This window comes from Ascaphus truei, chromosome 12 (genome assembly GCF_040206685.1).
Source record: "Ascaphus truei isolate aAscTru1 chromosome 12, aAscTru1.hap1, whole genome shotgun sequence".
Classification (NCBI taxonomy): domain Eukaryota; kingdom Metazoa; phylum Chordata; class Amphibia; order Anura; family Ascaphidae; genus Ascaphus; species Ascaphus truei.
The window spans coordinates 52,711,314-52,729,548 of record NC_134494.1 but is presented as its reverse complement, the minus strand read 5'-3'; the positions used below and the strand labels follow the sequence as shown (position 1 = coordinate 52,729,548).

The 18,235-nt window shown below is 39.4% G+C and overlaps 1 protein-coding gene across 14 annotated transcripts in view; it reads right to left on the bottom strand.

Moving 5' to 3' along the window:
- SOX6 (SRY-box transcription factor 6) overlaps positions 1 to 16,515 on the bottom strand; it is a 561,724-nt gene extending 545,209 nt beyond the window's left edge. For 4 of the 14 annotated variants that reach the window (XM_075567734.1, XM_075567733.1, XM_075567747.1 and 1 more), the window contains exon 1: positions 9,108 to 10,061. Coding sequence is in view for 1 of the 14 variants with exons in the window: in XM_075567740.1 (XP_075423855.1) it covers positions 9,108 to 9,115 (8 nt within the window). In the remaining 13 variants the exon portion in view is untranslated. Of the gene's footprint in view, positions 1 to 9,107; positions 10,066 to 16,377 lie in introns of those variants that run through there. The other 10 variants (XM_075567742.1, XM_075567741.1, XM_075567735.1 and 7 more) reach the window with 7 other exon arrangements.
- Positions 16,516 to 18,235: the final 1,720 nt, after the last annotated feature.

Genomic DNA, 18,235 nt, shown 5'->3' with positions numbered 1-18,235 from the left:
GCCGCGCATCCCCACTCACCTGCAGCCAAGTTCACAGATCACTGGGGCTGTAGGGGTGCGCGAGTCTATGCGCTCCGTCGCGCGCGGGCAGTATAATCTTAACCTTATATAGATGTAGCATGACGTACTGTATCCGGGGCTGTGGATCCGGAGCTCGTGCTACCACATTCGTGCTGTGGGGGGGGGGGGGGGAGGTTCATGCTTCCAGATTGGAACCCCAGCAGCAATTATTTTTTGGCACCGGACAGTTGTGATTGCGGTCCTAAGGCTTGCCCCGGTGCCGAAAACAGTAAGTATGGCTACATCTGTTCAAGGACATGCTAAAACAAAGTGAGACGGGCTAAACATTGATCCATTCAGAAATCTGGTTGCATTACAGGAGTCAGGGAGGTATATTTTCCTGTGTGAGACATAAGTGAGACACTCACTAACAGGGTATTGCACCAGGATCCCGCATTAACGGTTATTCAAGTCAAAAGCACTTAACAGCCGATCATGCTGCAAAACCTTGTTTCAGAGCTTAGTGAATTCCATCTATAATTGGCAACTGTTTCACTAAGGGTTTTTGTTTGCCTTCCTCTGGATCAATATAACTATAAATATAGCTTAAGTATTCCATCCCCAATTAGAATTTTAACAAATGTTGAACTCAACTGACATGTCTTTTTTTTCAACCAATGTGGTATGTTACTCTGATACGGGCATTGAGCCTGGTGCAGAAGATGTTCACAGAGATCATACGTGGATTCTCAAGAGTAGAAGGCAACCCCATCTGCATGGATATGGGCGAATCAGATTTTAACACACCCTTTGTGCAGTTAAACCATTATAGGTGCTCTGTCCTTATCTACTTAGCACCAATCACCTGGTCACCTAAACACAACAAAAAAAGAACCCTGTATTGTACACTGCAGGGTAATACAGAATCTGTTTTCTGTTTGAGCTGCCCCATGCTAGATAATATTGAATTGCTACAGTGATGCCTTTGGAACACTAGGCCGCTTAGGAAAAGTGGCTTATTCAAAGGAAGACATTCATAATCGCCATCAGGAATATGAACAAAAGATAACGACAGCCAAAGAGCATCAACACGTTTTAAACATGGCAAAAAGCATTGGGTAACCTAGGTAACTATTTGCTGCACTTTCACCTAATTCTAACATATATACATCCAACTAATGCCAAATAAAGAACACTCATCTATCTACTATTGATACTTCATCAACTTCTATATCAATTAGAATAAAAATTACAAATAAATCAACAAATACAAACACTCCAAAACATGAAAAATCCCCTGTGTATTATTTTGAAGTGTTACAAAGTTGGGGTATGAATCCGCAGAGGGACATTACTCAAGAATGAATGACCTGTGAGCACACCATATTAACAGTGCGCCAGGAAGCCCAGATCCCTAATGAACCTGAATTGAAGTTCATTAACCAGTAATTATTACATGTTGGAATTCCCAATAATATATTTTAATGTTTAGCCAACTAAAAAAAACTTTTAACCCACCTGAAAATGTAACTTAGACCGGCAGTAAAGAATAAAGTATGTACAAGTCTTCAGCTAACTTATACTTTAAACTGTCCTTAAAACATGCTTATGCAGAGCTCAGGCAGATTGGCATCAGATTGACATCAATAGCAACAGTATGTGAGGAATTCCAGCAAGGAGGGATTGTGAAAAATGAGTTCTTAAATGGATGGTGAAATTGTTTCTTACTTGAACAGACCATGTTAAGAAGTTTTTCAAGACGTCGACTCTCTTTTCAAAGGTTTTTGGAAACTGAGGAGACTAGAACTATTGAGGCTTGTTTATAATATAGTCCCTCGTTCAGAAAGTATTATATCGTGAAGTGCCTACATTCTTGGTTTTAAAGCACCTACTTTCTTTATTTATCAGGATTACAGATGGGCCAGTGTGACTGTCACAAAGGGGCATAGTTACAATAAAAACTGTTCAAACAAATTCACATGTATTTGCGGAGAAACGGCACACCACTGGTTTGACAAAAATGTTGATGCTCCAAAATGTTTGTCAGGCTTATAGCCAGATGAGAAAAGTGACAACAAAAAAACATCCACCGTACGTACGTACACTGTACAGCAGATAAAAATATCACTCGTGAGCACATTCACAAGTCTCACACAGGTCTGCAAACCCTGTTTTTCACCATTATATCTTAGCATGCAGTCCTTCCCCTGCAGCCAGGGATTCTGGGAAATGACATGTAAATGAGCAGACAGATCAGGCTCACACCATAGAAGACGCACGTTAAGGTATAAACCTGGCACATACAATACATTGCAGAGTAACGTGCTTCTGGCTATGAAGGGGTTAACATTTTACTTGCAGTAGCAAAAATAGGCAGTAATGTGTTTCGGGTATTATTTAAGAAGCAGCATAAATGGGGTGGATTAGACAAAAGTCAAATATCTAACATATGTGAATTATTAACATTGTTTTACTAGATATATTTTAGTAATATTTGTTCTTGTTAAACCTCCACACAAAAGATATTCTACGTTCCTATCAAACATTTGCTTATTGTACAGTTTCATTATTGCTTTTTAATAAATGGATGATACATACTTCCAATTTAATGAATAAATATTAATGGTATACTGACAAGTACGGATACATTTTTAGTTTAAATAACTAAATTGTTGGATATACTAAAGGAAAGCGGTATTTTGTGTTCTACCTTTAAATCACATTATGAAAATATGGCCAGTTACCAATTCCTAAAAAAAATGAAATTCAATATTTTCTTCGCATCTTATTTTGGTCAAGATTAACTTTTTTTTTTTTTTAGGAATCGTGTTTGCAAAAATGACTGTTTGTAGCTTGGCTCTGCACAATGTAACAATTAATATTTGATTTATTCGTCACCGAATTAATCTGCAACTTCAACTTTTCTAATCATAAAAATATGCATTCAAATATTCAACATTCTGTCTACTTGAATAAATTGTAGAAAGAGCCGTGGTAACAGTGATCGCAGGGAAAATCAAACAGACAATACAAGCTGCTTTTTATTAACAAGGGTTAATAGTTTTTACAAGTCAGACACTAATGGCCTAAGGGTATAACATCGTTGGTGATCTTTTTTCCTATTTTAACATGCTTCCAGGAACGTGTAATAAACTTATACAAGAACTATAAACCCTTCAGATGAACTGCCACCAGGTTCAGCACACTGCTAATCATGGACATACAGAATAAGTCAATTTGCCATCTGAATAAATGAGATCTGGAAGCATATCACAGAAAAGAGACTGGGAATGTGTATTCTGCAAAGTGTACAGTATATAACTTTCATTGGGAAGACGGATTAGTAAAAAAAAACATAAAACAGATCTCAAGTTTGACAAGCTGAGCCTGACCAGTAGCTGCAGGGTGCCTGGAGGCAAATGAAAAGCGGGGATTTTCTATGCCAATCCTGAGCATGACTGTCAGTCGCCTCAGAATATTACCCAAACTGTCATTTTTCTGTATAATCAAAAAGGTGACTAATCAATGATTTGTAGCCCAGGTCTGCGAGCTTTTTCATACAGTCTGCGCCAGGTCCCTGTTATTTTCTCTGCATATTGATATCATTTCAAGAGATCAGAATCTACAGCAGTAAAAGAGTCTCAGGTACAGTAGTACTGTTTCACGTCTCTCATTCTCTGAAGGTGTGTGTGCATATATATATATATATCAGCATTTGTCACACTTTTCCTTATTGTTATCACCTGAGAATAATTTTGTGGTAGACGACCATACTTACAATGTTCATCAATATATGTATACATACGCACACCAACATTCATCTTGCAGAAGCAGATCTTAAATATAGTGGGTATATTTATTTATTTTATTTATAAAATATTTTACCAGGAAGTAATACATTGAGAGTTACCTCTCGTTTTCAAGTATGTCCTGGGCACAGAGTTAAGACAAATAATACATGGATACAAATACAGTTACATAAATGAACAGGGTATACATTATATACAATACGTTGCATGCACAGTTAAAAAAATATATATTATAGGCGAATTAAACAGTTACAGACCAGGTTAAAATGTGAGACAGCCTTAGATTTGAAAGAACTTAAACTGGTGGTGGATATATATATATATATATATATATATATATATATATATATATATATACACATACACACGCGTTTAAATCTTCTGTATATGCGTACATAATCACACGCACATATATCAGGATGGCTGTGTAGTCTCCGTTAACCTAGAACTAGATAATCTTTTTTTTTTTTTTTTTTTAAATAATAATAATCTCCTATAATCCAAATTACCAGGGATTGTAATGGTCAATCCAGGTTTATTACCTTCCATTACAATAAATGTTGTCAATTATAAAATTGCAGAAACCTGCTAGAACACACGGTCTTTCGCTGAGCCAGCTTATCTGGAGTCAGGTAGTAACACTACCACACAGTGTCTGATCTATACCCTCTCTTATATGGACACTTCACGCATTCCTTTTGCCCATTCACTGTTTCTCCTGCTCATAACCCTTCCAATACAGTTCTCTCACCCTCTTCTCTATCTCAAGCACTTATATTCAGGAAATGTGGGTTTCTGCAGAAACCACCAAGCAGCCGAGATTTACAGACACTGCAATACACTGATCACATTTAAATGTTTAAATTATAAACTGAATATTTGCACATGGTAATATGTTTTATTATCGGACATAACAGCAAACAAATAAATAAATATATTTTAGATTAAGAAACATAGCATGGGCAAGGCGAAAAGAAACAGTTACAGTAAAATAAATGTTTGGATGAATACCACACTTATATTTATTTTACTATATAAAATATGGTACTAGAAAATATACATTGACATATGAATTTTGTTTCCCGGTATGCCACGGGAGAGGTCTTAAAGATATTCAACAATATCCAATAAAAATACGATCCAGAAAACGTGTTAAAAGAAAATGTACTTACACCCTTACAATCGGCACAGAGATGGTTTGTAAGAAACGTGTAAATACATTCTTTACTTTAAGTGCTGTGACTAGACTCGGCCCTTGCGTGATGCATTTTTTTCAACCAATTATAAAAATTATAACATAAGATTCCTATTATGTACACAAGCTTTGAAGACCCCCTCCATTCTTCAGGTAGGGTTTAAAAAGCATATGCAACCAACAATCCCCCAAAGCCCACCCCACCAATATAAAGTAGCCCTTCCATAGGTGAGAGGGAGAGGAGGTATCTGAAAACCTCCAAATGTAATACACCTACCCTGTAAAACATAGATACCCTTTTTTTAATCTTTTTAACACATTCACTACCTCTTATGCTCTCTATGTGCCTCAGGACATGGAATGGTTAATGACCTTAGACTGTCAAGCAATTTGCTTGGAAGAAACATTAAAGCTAGCAGCCAGTGGCATATATAAATTGTGTGACACACGTATAATGTAAAGTTCATTGTGCTAAGCTGATCCTAAAAGGTTTTCCTGCAGCGTAGGGAATTGCTGCAGATTTTTCCCCCTGAAGGTGAATCATACACTGTATATTTACTGACTGAGGTCCAGAGTAATGGAATGGAGAAAAATGACTCCCAACAAGAAATCACTCCTTAATACCATCAAAACTTGTTCACAACAATTTGAAAAGCAAAGCCAGAGAACGACAATACTTGCTTTTGTAACTCCCAGAAATTACATCAAGGGATGTCCAAATGTAGCATAGAGGGGAAAAACCCATAGTTGGTGCCATTCATCGTACACAAATCCACATAATAAGTCACTTTTCTGATACCAACAGAGGAAAATGATAATAGGTTTTGCAGGCCCCTAAGGAATCCTATGGATTAATTGCAGAAAGTATATGGGCTATTCTTCATTTACTTGGATAATAAATAAAACCTATTATGTCTGTGGTTGGGAAAGATTTTGTTCCTCTTGTGTTATTTGCTTTTTCCAGCTTACAAAAAGGAAAGCTTTGTTTTCTCTCCTCCCTTCCCTGTCTATTCTAAATTTGAGCTTGAAAAGAGTGAAAAAACAGGCGCTACTTCGTGAATGAAATTATAGAATGTGATAGAAAAGTGGTACAGATAGGATATATAATCCAACCCCTTGCTCAAACCTCACTGGTGGGACCTGTGTCACGGGTTCCAAGGGTTAAGTATTGCTCAAAACATCCAGGGGGAGCATGTGGGGAGATAAGAGAACAATATATACAATTTAAGTGCAGACGTCTGGTGTTATATAGTTATATAGTTATAAAAGCTATGTCTTGGCTCTTATGGTTGATCTACCATAAGAGCCAAGACATAGCTTTTATAACTATATAACACCAGACGTCTGCACTTAAATTGTATATATTGTTCTCTTATCTCCCCACATGCTCCCCCTGGATGTTTTGAGCTATTCTAAATTTGACCCAACAGTTGAAGTAGTTGAATTGGCTAATTCTGAATACAGGCTATTGAGAGAGCAAGCTCAGAAGTATATCCCTGTATAGCAATGGATACAATGTGCTGAATTGGCAGTCTAATTATAAATGTGGCATTTGGGCCTCCTTTCAGACCCATTGCCACCTTACCTTATGAGGGAACTTCAACTACAGCAACTGTTCAAAACAAAATGCCATTACAGGATCAACTTCACCCAACACAGGGACCAGCCAGGGGATTGTTTTACAAACAGCCTTTCTCACTTAACACAAGAATGTATTATAAGTAATAAAGTTATGGATAGCACACAGTCCATGCAAAATGCTTAAGTGAATTTTGGCATATGTTCACCTCAATGCAAGCAACTGCCTGCTCTGTGGTCTGTCATGTCTCTAAAACCTCTTAGTGATATAAAGAAGAGAAAAAAACAAAGGGAAAAAAAACAAAGAAGAATTGATTTGTCATCAATAGCTCAAGCTCTTAACCTCTGTAATAGGGGCTGGGTATGCAAGCAATTGAAAGCTAAGGCTAAAACGAGCCATAATCTTTTCAATATAATATAATTTTCAGCATTTGAACCAGGCAAGTAAATCTTGGTTGAAAATATTCAGTGCATTGAAAAAATGTGTAAATAATCGCATTTTTATTTGTGCAAATGACAATAGCAAAATTATATATATATAAGTATATATATATAATTTTTAAACGAGCATAACGTGGCAAGCTTCTATGAAGAATCGAAGATTTGTAGAGGTTCGTAAAATAAAAGAGAAAGTGTGTGCTGAGCACTCAAAATTTGTGAAAATGGGATGGCAAGTAAATAGCTTATGAAAAAATGATCATTGATAAATCCCCTCCCCCCCCAAAAAAAATCTAAAATGTACAAAATGCAATAACATGCTGCTTATGTCTGTTGCGCACAATAAACATCTTATCGACACAGGACAGGATATGTTTGTTTTTATCTTGAAAAGTTTCACTGTCTGTATTTTAGGAAACACCCCAAGGAGAGAATTAATCTCTCATCCTCAGGCAACCAGCACACACACACACACCGTCTCATCTCAGATGCCCCTGACACTCAGACACAACACCCTGTGTCTTCTCTTAGGTCTCTGTTATTTTGTCCCCCGTCCTTAAAAAACCTGTAAAATCTTCCAGGGCAAAGCCCACATGAGCAATCAGATATCTCAAACTGGTCTTCTAATTGACCTCTAGGGCCTATTCTTCTTGGACAAATGTTAACTGTTCTAAATATCTACGTCTCTGATCTCTTTATACTCCAAAGACCAGGACAGCTAATTTGATCAGTACACCAACGGACTTTAATGCCTTACATGCAAATTATAAGCGTACATAAGGACAGTTCCTTAGCGTACTTCTGTATGTATTTTTCTCATTACTTTGTCATTTGTACCTATTTAAACTATGTGAACACCCTAACGCAAACAGATAAAAACCGCATATATTTTAAATGTCATATTTTACTCATAAACAAAAGCAGAGAAAGTGAAGAATTTCACCATGCATTGCAATATATTTACCCCATGCTTCCTTTGGGAGAAATTATGCATTTTTAAAACATTAGGAAATGCACACAGTATGATACACATTTACACAACAACTAATGCAAATTAGATAACCTTAATAATTGTTACACCTGAGACTACCCATTATTTCTCAAAATATTGTCTTTTGTTTTGTCTTCTGCAAAGATCATTTATATAACTATATAACATGTGGACATATTCACAGAATTACATATAATTCCATATAGCAATTAACATTTTCAGTAATCTAATTGTTTCGTATAAGGTTCCTCATCTTATTTACCAATTCTATGCTGAACACAAAAAAGGTATAAGCAAAGAACGGAGACAAATTTTAGAGACAGCCTCAACAAGAGATGTTCACCTGAAGAATTATTAAAATCAGACGTGTCGCCCTATCCTATAGTGTATTTATACAGCTTGAACACACTTAGGCATACACACAAAAATAACACATATTTTCCATACAGCCACTACAAAGCAGAGAACGTGAAGAATTATTACATCTGATATCCCCTCTCTTCTCCAAGTAGTGAATAAATGCCAAAGAATGCAAGGAAGAACCAAGCAGGCATTAAACGATTAGATAAATATGCAATGTATTTTTGTATATGTGACATCAATTGAAAAACATGCCCTGTGTTATTTTATAAACAACAAACCTTTCCCCCATTGTTAATCAATACACAAAAAGCAACAGCCAACAAGTACATCACAGCATTAAAAATAAAATATACTATGCACTAGTTTCTAACCAACAACAACCCAAAATGCTCCAACTCGGCTACATTTGAAACAAAAAGGTGTATTAGTTTGTAATGCAAAACTTGACTAGACAGATCAGCAGAAAAAAAAAAAGACCAAAAAGTTGAAATGACAGCAAATTATATTTCAAATACAATAGCTGAGACTATACTGTAAAAATAAAATAAATTAACATCACACAGTCTAAGCAATGTATGAGGATTGCTACAAACCTGGCTGATACAATACAATACACACACACTGATTTAAGATCATTTTTTTTAGGCACTAAAGGACAGAGACACAGACACACACACACACACACACACACACACACACACAGACACACACAAATGGTTCTATGGAAACTTACTTTTTCATTTAGCTTAAGACTAGCTTGGGTGAGGCTTTTGTCAGCTCGCAATGGAAGCCCGTTTTGTCCAGGTTAGGTATTGTGAACTTGCAGAGCAGCCCCTCAGGCGAAGGGTTTATTTTAATTTATGGCTTAAGCATTCTTTTAAGGTCAATTTCCATGACCTGCGGTGAAAGCAAAAGGCAGCAAGAAGGAATCCAGGAAAGGACTTGCAGCGTGATCCCTACAACATGCTGGGCAACCTCTCCTCGCCTTAAAGAGAAAATAAATAAATAAGGCTGTCTAATAGCACTTTTCTTTTTTTATCATGTCAAAGTTAGGGTGTGAGATCTGTTGGAAAGTTTGCAGAATAACTTTATCCACAGTCACACAAAAAAAAAAAGCTTCTGCCTGTGAAGATAAGACACAGCAGGAACCTGAAATCCACATTAGGGTTCCCCTTTGTGGTCAAAGAGAAGATTGCTACTTAATAGTCTTTATGGTGGTGCTGCTTTAAGCTAAGGATCGTGGGGTTTGCTTCCAACTTTGTCAGTTAGGGGACCTACCTCAAACTTTACGGGGGGGGGGGGGAGAGAACCAAGAAGAGAGATCAAAAGGTGCGTGCCTGTCTCCCCACCACCAGGAAGGAGGGCAAGCCCACGTGTCTGTGTGGGAATGGAGGGCAGAGGGTCTCTTGATGTCAGTGATGTGGCTTTCCTGCTGTCTCTTTCCCCTTGTGCGTGTGTTATCCCTGCCAGCTGATCTGAGAGCAAGGTTTGTAGGATTAGATCTGTCCACCCCCCCCTCCTCCTCTCGAACCTCAGTCACCCAGCTACAGAGACATGTTCTGCCAGGAGGAAAGCCTGTTACCCCTTCAAGTACTGGTGGGGGGAGTCTCCTTTGACAGCCTGAGGAAGGGGTACAAGCCCACGTGCCTTGCGGAAGGGCTGAAGGCGATGACTAGAGCACCAGTCCCGGGGCTGCCTGCCCTGCCTCGCCTCTCCTGCCCTGCCTCTCCTGCCCTGCCCTGCCTCTCCTGTCTGCCCTGCCTCTCCTGTCTGCCCTGCCCTGCCTCTCCTACCCTGCCTGCCCTGCCTCGCCTCTCCTGCCCTGTCTGCCCTGCCTCTCCTGTCTGCCCTGCCTCTCCTACCCTGCCTGCCCTGCCTCTCCTGCCCTGCCTGCCTGCCCTGCCCTGCCTCTCCTGCCTGCCCTGCCTCTCCTGCCCTGCCTGCCTGCCCTGCCTCTCCTGCCTGCCCTGCCTCTCCTGCCCTGCCTCTCCTTCACTCCTAAATGAAGGGTTTCTCCTAAATAGAAGAGCAAGTTGGCATCAAGGGGCAAATACATGGACTGAAGATCAGGGGCAAATACATGGACTGAAGATCAGGGGCAAATACATGGACTGAAGATCAGGGGCAAATACATGGACTGAAGATCAGGGGCAAACACGGACTGAAGATCAGGGGCAAATACATGGACTGAAGATCAGGGCCAAATACATGGACTGAAGATCAGGGGCAAATACATGGATCTAAGATCAGGGGCAAATACATGGACTGAAGATCAGTGACAAACACATGGACGGAAGATCAGGGGCTGACAAGCCTTCAACCCAATTGGGGGGGGGGGGGGTGAACCCTTTCAATGCTGCTGTTGGGGGGTTAATCAACTCCGACAGATCTCGGGGTTCAACCCAAGTGAGCAGCTTCCCAGTTAACCTCCTCAGTGCTGGATGCTATAACTCGCGTAGCTGCTGACCCCCTTTACATTGCAAACTGCAACATCGGATGAGTTTAACCATGTCAGTCCCTGTGCAGGGGCGCAGCAAGATCAGCAAAAGCCACTAGGCGTGCAGACTAAATATTAGAAGGGACCACGTTAACCTCTCCCCCCCCCCCCCCCCCCCCCTGTCACCCATAGAATCTGACACTGCGAGTTAACAGGAGGAGCTGGGGGAAGGTCAAGTTAACCCATCCGGGGGGGGGGGTGATTACCCCACCATGCCTTTCAGGACCCCTCTAGCACCCAAAGAGTTAAAACGCGACCATAACAACTCAAGCTTAAAACAAACACACGTGTATCCAGCGGATCAGTGGGGTGAGCAGCTCCCAACCCCACAGAAAACACACGGCTGTGTGTCACACCGACAACATCAAGCCCATCCTGCAGAGACACAACAGCACATGGAGAATACACAACAGGTTACAGGAAGCCTACCAATTACCTCCAGTTTCCTTCTCCCCGGGGGGGGGGGATCCTTTTTGGGGTTTTTTGCAGATCACTTTTGTAATGTTGATTTTTTTTTTTTTTTTATCAAAAATTAAAAAAAAAATATCAGAGGAATGAGAAAGTCTGCGGGTGCTCCCTGGGATCCGGACCGCTGGAGAAGTTCTGTAGATGGGATTTCTGTTGATTGGATTATGATGTCTTTTATGTAAGTTTGTTTGGGGGGTAGGGGGGGTCTTTGCTGGAACAAGTGGAGGTGATGGGGGGGGAGGGGTGGTAGGGGGGGTGCTGTCAATCTTGGCAGTCAATGTGAGCAGCCATGTAGTAAGTATGCAAAGCATTTCCCATCGTGCAACACCAGAAAGTGAGTGGCCAGGGCACTGATGTGAGGGAGGAGGAGGAAGAGGCAGAGCTCTCACTCACTGCAAGAGAGGGGAGGGGGTGGAGATGGGAAGGGAGAGATAGAAGGGAGGCAGGACAATAGGCAGGGTGTGATAAGAAAGGAGGTAGGAGGTGAGGAAAGGAGAGTGAGGGGGAAAGAGGAAGGGCAGCAGAAACAAAATAGCATGTGGTTACAAGGGAGGGAAGGGTGAGAGAGGTGGAGGAAAAGCCGGATCGTGGATAGGATGTGATAGGAGAGTTGTGGAAGGAAGAAAAAGTGAGGGAAGAAGAGGGATAGGAAGAGAACATGAAAATAAAAAGACGGAGAGAAGAAAAGATACAGTATGTGGTTACAAGGGGTGAGGGGTGAGATATAAGACAGTATTATAGACAGGGTGAGAAGACAGGAGAGTTGAGGAAGGAAGTGAGGGGGGAAAGGAGAGAGAATAAGCAATAGAAAGAAGGAAAAGAACAGATGGAGAGAAGACACGGATGTGGTTACAAGTGAGGGAGGGAGAGAGGGATATATGGAAGAAGACAGGGTAATAGGGTAGGATAAGAAATAGAGTAAGGAAGGAAGAGGGGGGGGGGAAGATGGAGAGAATAAGAAGGATAGAAAGAAGGAAACTAACAGATGGGGAGAATAAGAGATACAATATGTGGTTAGGATTGGGGGCCAGAGATAGAATGGGGGAGATAGAAGAGAGGCAGGATGTGATACAGAAAGGTCAGTAAAGAAGGGAGTGAGATGGGGAGCGAGAGAGAGAATAAAAGGAATAGAAAGACAATAACATGGAGAGAAGATACGTATGTGGTCACAAGTTAGGGAGAGAGTTAGGGTGGGAAAGATAGAAGAAAGTCAGGTTAATAGTGTGTGATTGAGATATATGTTAGGGGGAAAGGATTGCGAATAAGAGGAATAGAAAAGACAAAATGACAATTACAGATAGATAGAAGAAGAGACGTGTGTGGTTACAACAAATGAGGGAGCGTGTGTGGGAAAGATAGGCATGCAGGGTAATAAACAGTGATAAGAAAGAGGTGAGGAAGGAAGGAAGAAAGTGATAGAGAAAAGAGTGAGAGAATGAGAGGAAGAGGAATAGAAAGACAGGAAGGAAATAACAGGTGGCGAGAAGAAGAGATACAGGGGATACAAGTGAGAAATGGGTGTGGGAAAAAAGTGAGGAAGATGCTAAGAAGGGAAATAAGAGAGAGATTACAAGAAAGATCGTGATGACGGGTATAGCGCTGGGAGGTGGGAAGAAATGGGATTGATGGATGCACAGGGTACACCGAAAAGTTAGCAAATTGAGAAGGAATTAAAAACAGAACAAAGAAGCAACAAAACAAAAATCCAAATGAGAGCAAGTGATGCCAGAGTGTGAGCAAGAGGGACCAGATTTAGTGGGAGATGCAGAATACATGAAAACATGGGTGATATGCTACTAAATACAGGTCGTGGAGAAAATAGAAAAGCAATGGGGTTAATGAAAAAACAATGGATGTATACACAGAAAAGGAAGGATTAATGAAAAAGTAGAGCTGCACATAAACGTCTTAACATAAGGAACAGTACTGATGGAGTATGGTGTTAGAACTGGTCCAGAGAGAGGACATGTGGTTGCGTAAAGGTGATCCTCAGCCTGGCTGATGTTTAGAGATGTTCCTTCTCAGGACCATTTCTTCAGGCTGATGTAGGTCACATACCTGACAAGCTGAGAGGTTTATCAGACATCTTCTCTGACCCCTATGCTTAGAAGGGAAGCCGATGAAGGTTTATTTCTTTAGTAAGATGAGACTGACAGTGGTGGACTTGCCTGACTTGTGGTACTCCTTAAGCAGTAATACATGGATTGTCCAAACTGAAAGCTGTGCAAATTGAATTTAAAGCAGGATATCAAATAGAGTGGGATTAAAAACCATGTGATTGCTGGAGGGATACAGGAAAATAAAAGTTCCAAATCGATATAAGAGAAAAAGGAAAGAATCCAAAATGAAATACACCATCAAAGGAGCATCGCAAATGTGTGTTACACATCAGGAACTAAACACAACAAAGAGCTTGAATTCTGCCAATTACAAAGGTCTGAAAGATGTACAATAATGGATGTATAGTTACAAACACACAGGGATAGAATAGCGGGGAGACGGTGCACACCCTAGAAACTAATACCGGTAGATACAATAGAAATACGTTGTTGTCTTACACATATTAGAGTATTCTAATGAACACACTTATATGGGAGAATATGAAGCCGCGTGTTTGTGTATATATACACACAGTGTAAATATATATATATATATATATATATATATTCACAAGTGTAAGTGTGTGTGTGTATGTATATATATATATATATATATATATATATATATATATATATATATATATATATATATATATATATACATACACACACACACATATGTATATGTGTGTGTGTGTGTGTATGTGTTTGTATGGGCACACATACTGAAAGCAACTCCTTCTTTAAATACATATTATACTGTGTACACACACACATTTGGATAAATGTGAACAATGCAAAATAAAATATATTATTGGTTGAATCCGACAAGTCATAGAAAGTTCAACACGCTTTTGCATTGTTCCAAACTGTGATACAATTAAAGAATATTCGTGTAAACCGTAACATGATCGTCTGTGGAAACGTTATTTCAGAAAGCTAAAAGGTATGTGTGAAGATTTCAAATGCTGAAATGAAGAAATTAAGACTTCATATTTCTGGTCCAAAAAAGTTTTGTTCCCCCCACCACCCCCCAAAGTCCTGAGCTCCATTATCCCCAAAATACTACATCGCAATCATCTAAACATGTCGTAACCCCAAATTATAAATTGAGTCTCTTTCCAATGAAGAGAGAACACATTACTATGTATTTACATGATATATGCGTCCCCGGTTGTTTTAAGTCATTTCTAGGACAAGAACAAATCCTTTAAAAAAAAAAAGGGACACTCGATCGTATGCTTTAACATGCATTATTAATAAGAGGGGTTTTTTTGTTAAGTTAAATCAAATTTGCTAATCATTAGAGGACCTTAAAGTTTTATATATATATATATATATATATATATATATATATATGTGTGTATGTTGATTTTGAAAACATGGCATAAATAATTTCCTATATGTGCCAACAGAAAATGTTCCCATGTCAAATGTATTGTAAATGACAAATTAGATTTTCTCAATTTTGCTCTGGTAATTGCAGCCATTTTCTTAATTTATTGCAAAATAAAACATGCGTGATATAATCCACTAAAAAGTCGCATTTCTTCTACTTGAATGTGTAATTAATGTAATATAAAACAGAGATATATGTATCATTTCAATGAATTTGCTGCTCAGCTAAAACTGGATACAAAACTTTGGAGCTATTTGTATAAACTTGAACGTGTTACAGCCATCAATCTAATGCTTTTTCCTCCCCATTGCGGAATATAATTTGTGAAATATAATCAAGACAAGGAAAAAGCATCAACAAGAGTTAACAGACTGGGGAACTATCCAATGAATTACACATTGGTACGGTAACCATAAAACAGGTCTACACCAAAACGGATCATTTGGTGTGTTGTGGATTACAAAACATGGACCACTTGATGCTTTCAATGGCATGTGTTAAAATAGTGGCCCCGGCTTATGCTTGGTACATTTGTCAAGAAAAGTAACATTGGGGTCCACATTCCTTTAGCTTTTCACTGCAACAACCCGCTTGGAAATAAAAAGAACAATATGACACTTCTGCCCAGTGTGATGGAGAACAGGTGGGGATTGCAGGGGGATAAGTCCTCTCTCCCCCAATTAGACTGAAGGAATGTCCTTCTGCACATAGCAATGCAGCGCTTACCTGCTCCCAGCTGTGAAAAGGAGCCACTTACAGCAGGTACAAGGAAGATGCGGATTTCTGTGTACAGTACCACAGCAGGTTGGACCTGTGCTGGTCTTTTGATAGTTCTAAAGGTGAAGTCCCGAAGAACATAAACAAATACAGCTAGGAGGAATATTTTGTTCCTTGGATGTCTATTTCTATCTATTTATCACAGATCTCTCAGAAACACATTATTTAAAGATACGCTCATTCATTAACATTGTTGGGTTGTATTTGCAGTCTAAACTCAGATATTAGTTATTAAGAGAAGACAAGAGATTGTGTTTACAAATCCCAATTAAATTGCTTTGCTGAATGGACTCGTGGTTGTTGAGAAGCAAGTTACATTTTATGTTAACATCACATAGATTTTACAAATATATATACAAAAGTGTCCAAAAGTTACATGAAAGAACATGAGTCACGATAAAGTTTCTCACTAGAGAAAGCGTGCAAAGAAACCCCTCAAATCTGAAATTCCCTCGTTATCACTGTATTTACCATTTATCCACAAACTAACCCCCTTACGAATTGTACTCTACAGACATATATGAACAAATACTGCGGCTGACGTTCCTGTCTTACACTAAAAGCCAAAGCATAAATAGGATTTTTTTTAAAAGTCACAATACAACAAACTTTTAGGAGCAAAACTGAAAGCAACTTTGATGCAAGAAGAATCATACTGAAGTTCAATTGTTAAGGTCTCAGTGTGCATCCTATGTTCAAACAATAGTCTAGCAACTGAGTGCCTTTCATTTCCATGCAGATAACAGAAGCTTGTTGTACTTACATTGACAGAGGGCAGGCTGCGGAAGAAAAGCTGTTTGTGTTAGCTTGAGTCACACAGGGCTGCAATGAAGAGATGGGAGTGGGAGTGCCAAGCTGGGTACACCTTCACTGCATCTCATCACATCTGCCAGCCTCTCTCCCTTCTCTCTTTCATTTCCACATTCCCTTTGTTCCTGAAAAAAAAGCCCATCTATACGTCATATCAGACTCCCCAGATGCAGTCTACACCACAGCAAAAAAAATATATGAATTATTCAAATTGTGCATAGCCTCCAAGGCAAATAAATCTATTGCTCTTATAAAAACGAAGGGACATTTATGAGAGACGAGCACGGGCCACACAAGACAGTTTTTCACGGTCTGTAAATAGCCTGAGTAAAATAAAGTTTCACTTCTATTCCTATTTTTGACATTTCAGACTGGAACTAGGAGCAGCACATAAGTAGTGCAAGGTTTTCTAAATCCCCCGTGTTCTGTACTGATTAGGTGTCTTGTAACATATATACTCAGCAGCTCCAAATACAATGACCTGAAAACCTTCTAGTGGCTTACTCCAAAAGAACTACATTCAGCGCTCAAACCAAACCACCTCCCTGCCTTTACTAAATGCAAAAGGGTATACTTCAAGATATGCACCAATTCCACCACACCGAATCAAGTATATCTACCCTCTTTATTGCAGACATGGGGCATAGTAAACAACATTTGCTTCAATGTCTAAATGCCATAAGTGTTAGGGATTTCCACAAGCCAGCGTCTCAGTAAAAGTGCAATGGATTGACTTGTGTCCGGGATTGAGCATAGAGGAAGGAATATGGGAAAGGAAACTCCAGCTCTGTGCAATTTAGTCACTAGAAGGGGAACCTTTTGCAAGGATATCTTGGAGCAAGACAGACGTGCTGAATAAGCAGCATCTTAATCTCAAATCATTTCCTTGCCAGTATTATTTTTGGCACACATTACAGGTAAGATGCATGATTTGTTACCACTGTTAATATGGAATTACCTGAAATACCATAATAGTTTGCATACTTGCAACACATGACTTTAGTATTATTATTATTTTTCTGGTCTGCATCAGGAATTTAAGCATGTTGCTTTGCTGTTCAAAATCAGAGCTCAATGATAACAGGCTATAATACTATGCTATAATATAATAAGGAAACCATTCCAAATAACCAATACTAATTGAAGATTGTTTGTACGCTCATGTTGGTGATACATAATGCACACATAGTAAACTCTTAGGAAAAACAATATATTGTTTTAGAATTAAAAACCGGTTAAGAATCCATTAGAGCTTATCCCGAACGATATCTCAACTGTTATTTTAATTAATTGTGGTAGTCTACGAAGTCAATTGACAATTTGGGTTCTCATAGGCTGGTTCATGTGCTTAAAACGCCACCTTGAGGTCAGAATAATAAAGAATTGAACATGACCAGAGCACTTTAAACCCTGCTGGTTAGGGCTTTTATTTTCTTATTCCCATTTACATCGCCCATCACATAAGTATTTTAAGGCCGGTCGCTTATCATATTTTGAAGACTTAAAGCAAGTCAAATCACCAACATATCAGTCTCACCACCTGCAGGTCTCACCATTAATGTGATGTATTAATTACACGAGGGAAACCCCGATAACCTGGATAAGATTGGAGCATCCCTTTGTTTTGTTACACTGGAAAAGCACATCACCCGCTGTAGTATTCCAGCATATGCAGGAGACCCCCACAGCCCCATGCAGGAGAATGGCATCTCCATGCCCCCCAGAGCAGGGCACTGGCTGGAAGGGTGGCGTTTGGGGACCTCAGTGGCTGGAATTCACCTCAGTTTTGTCACAGAATTAAAAGTCTTTCT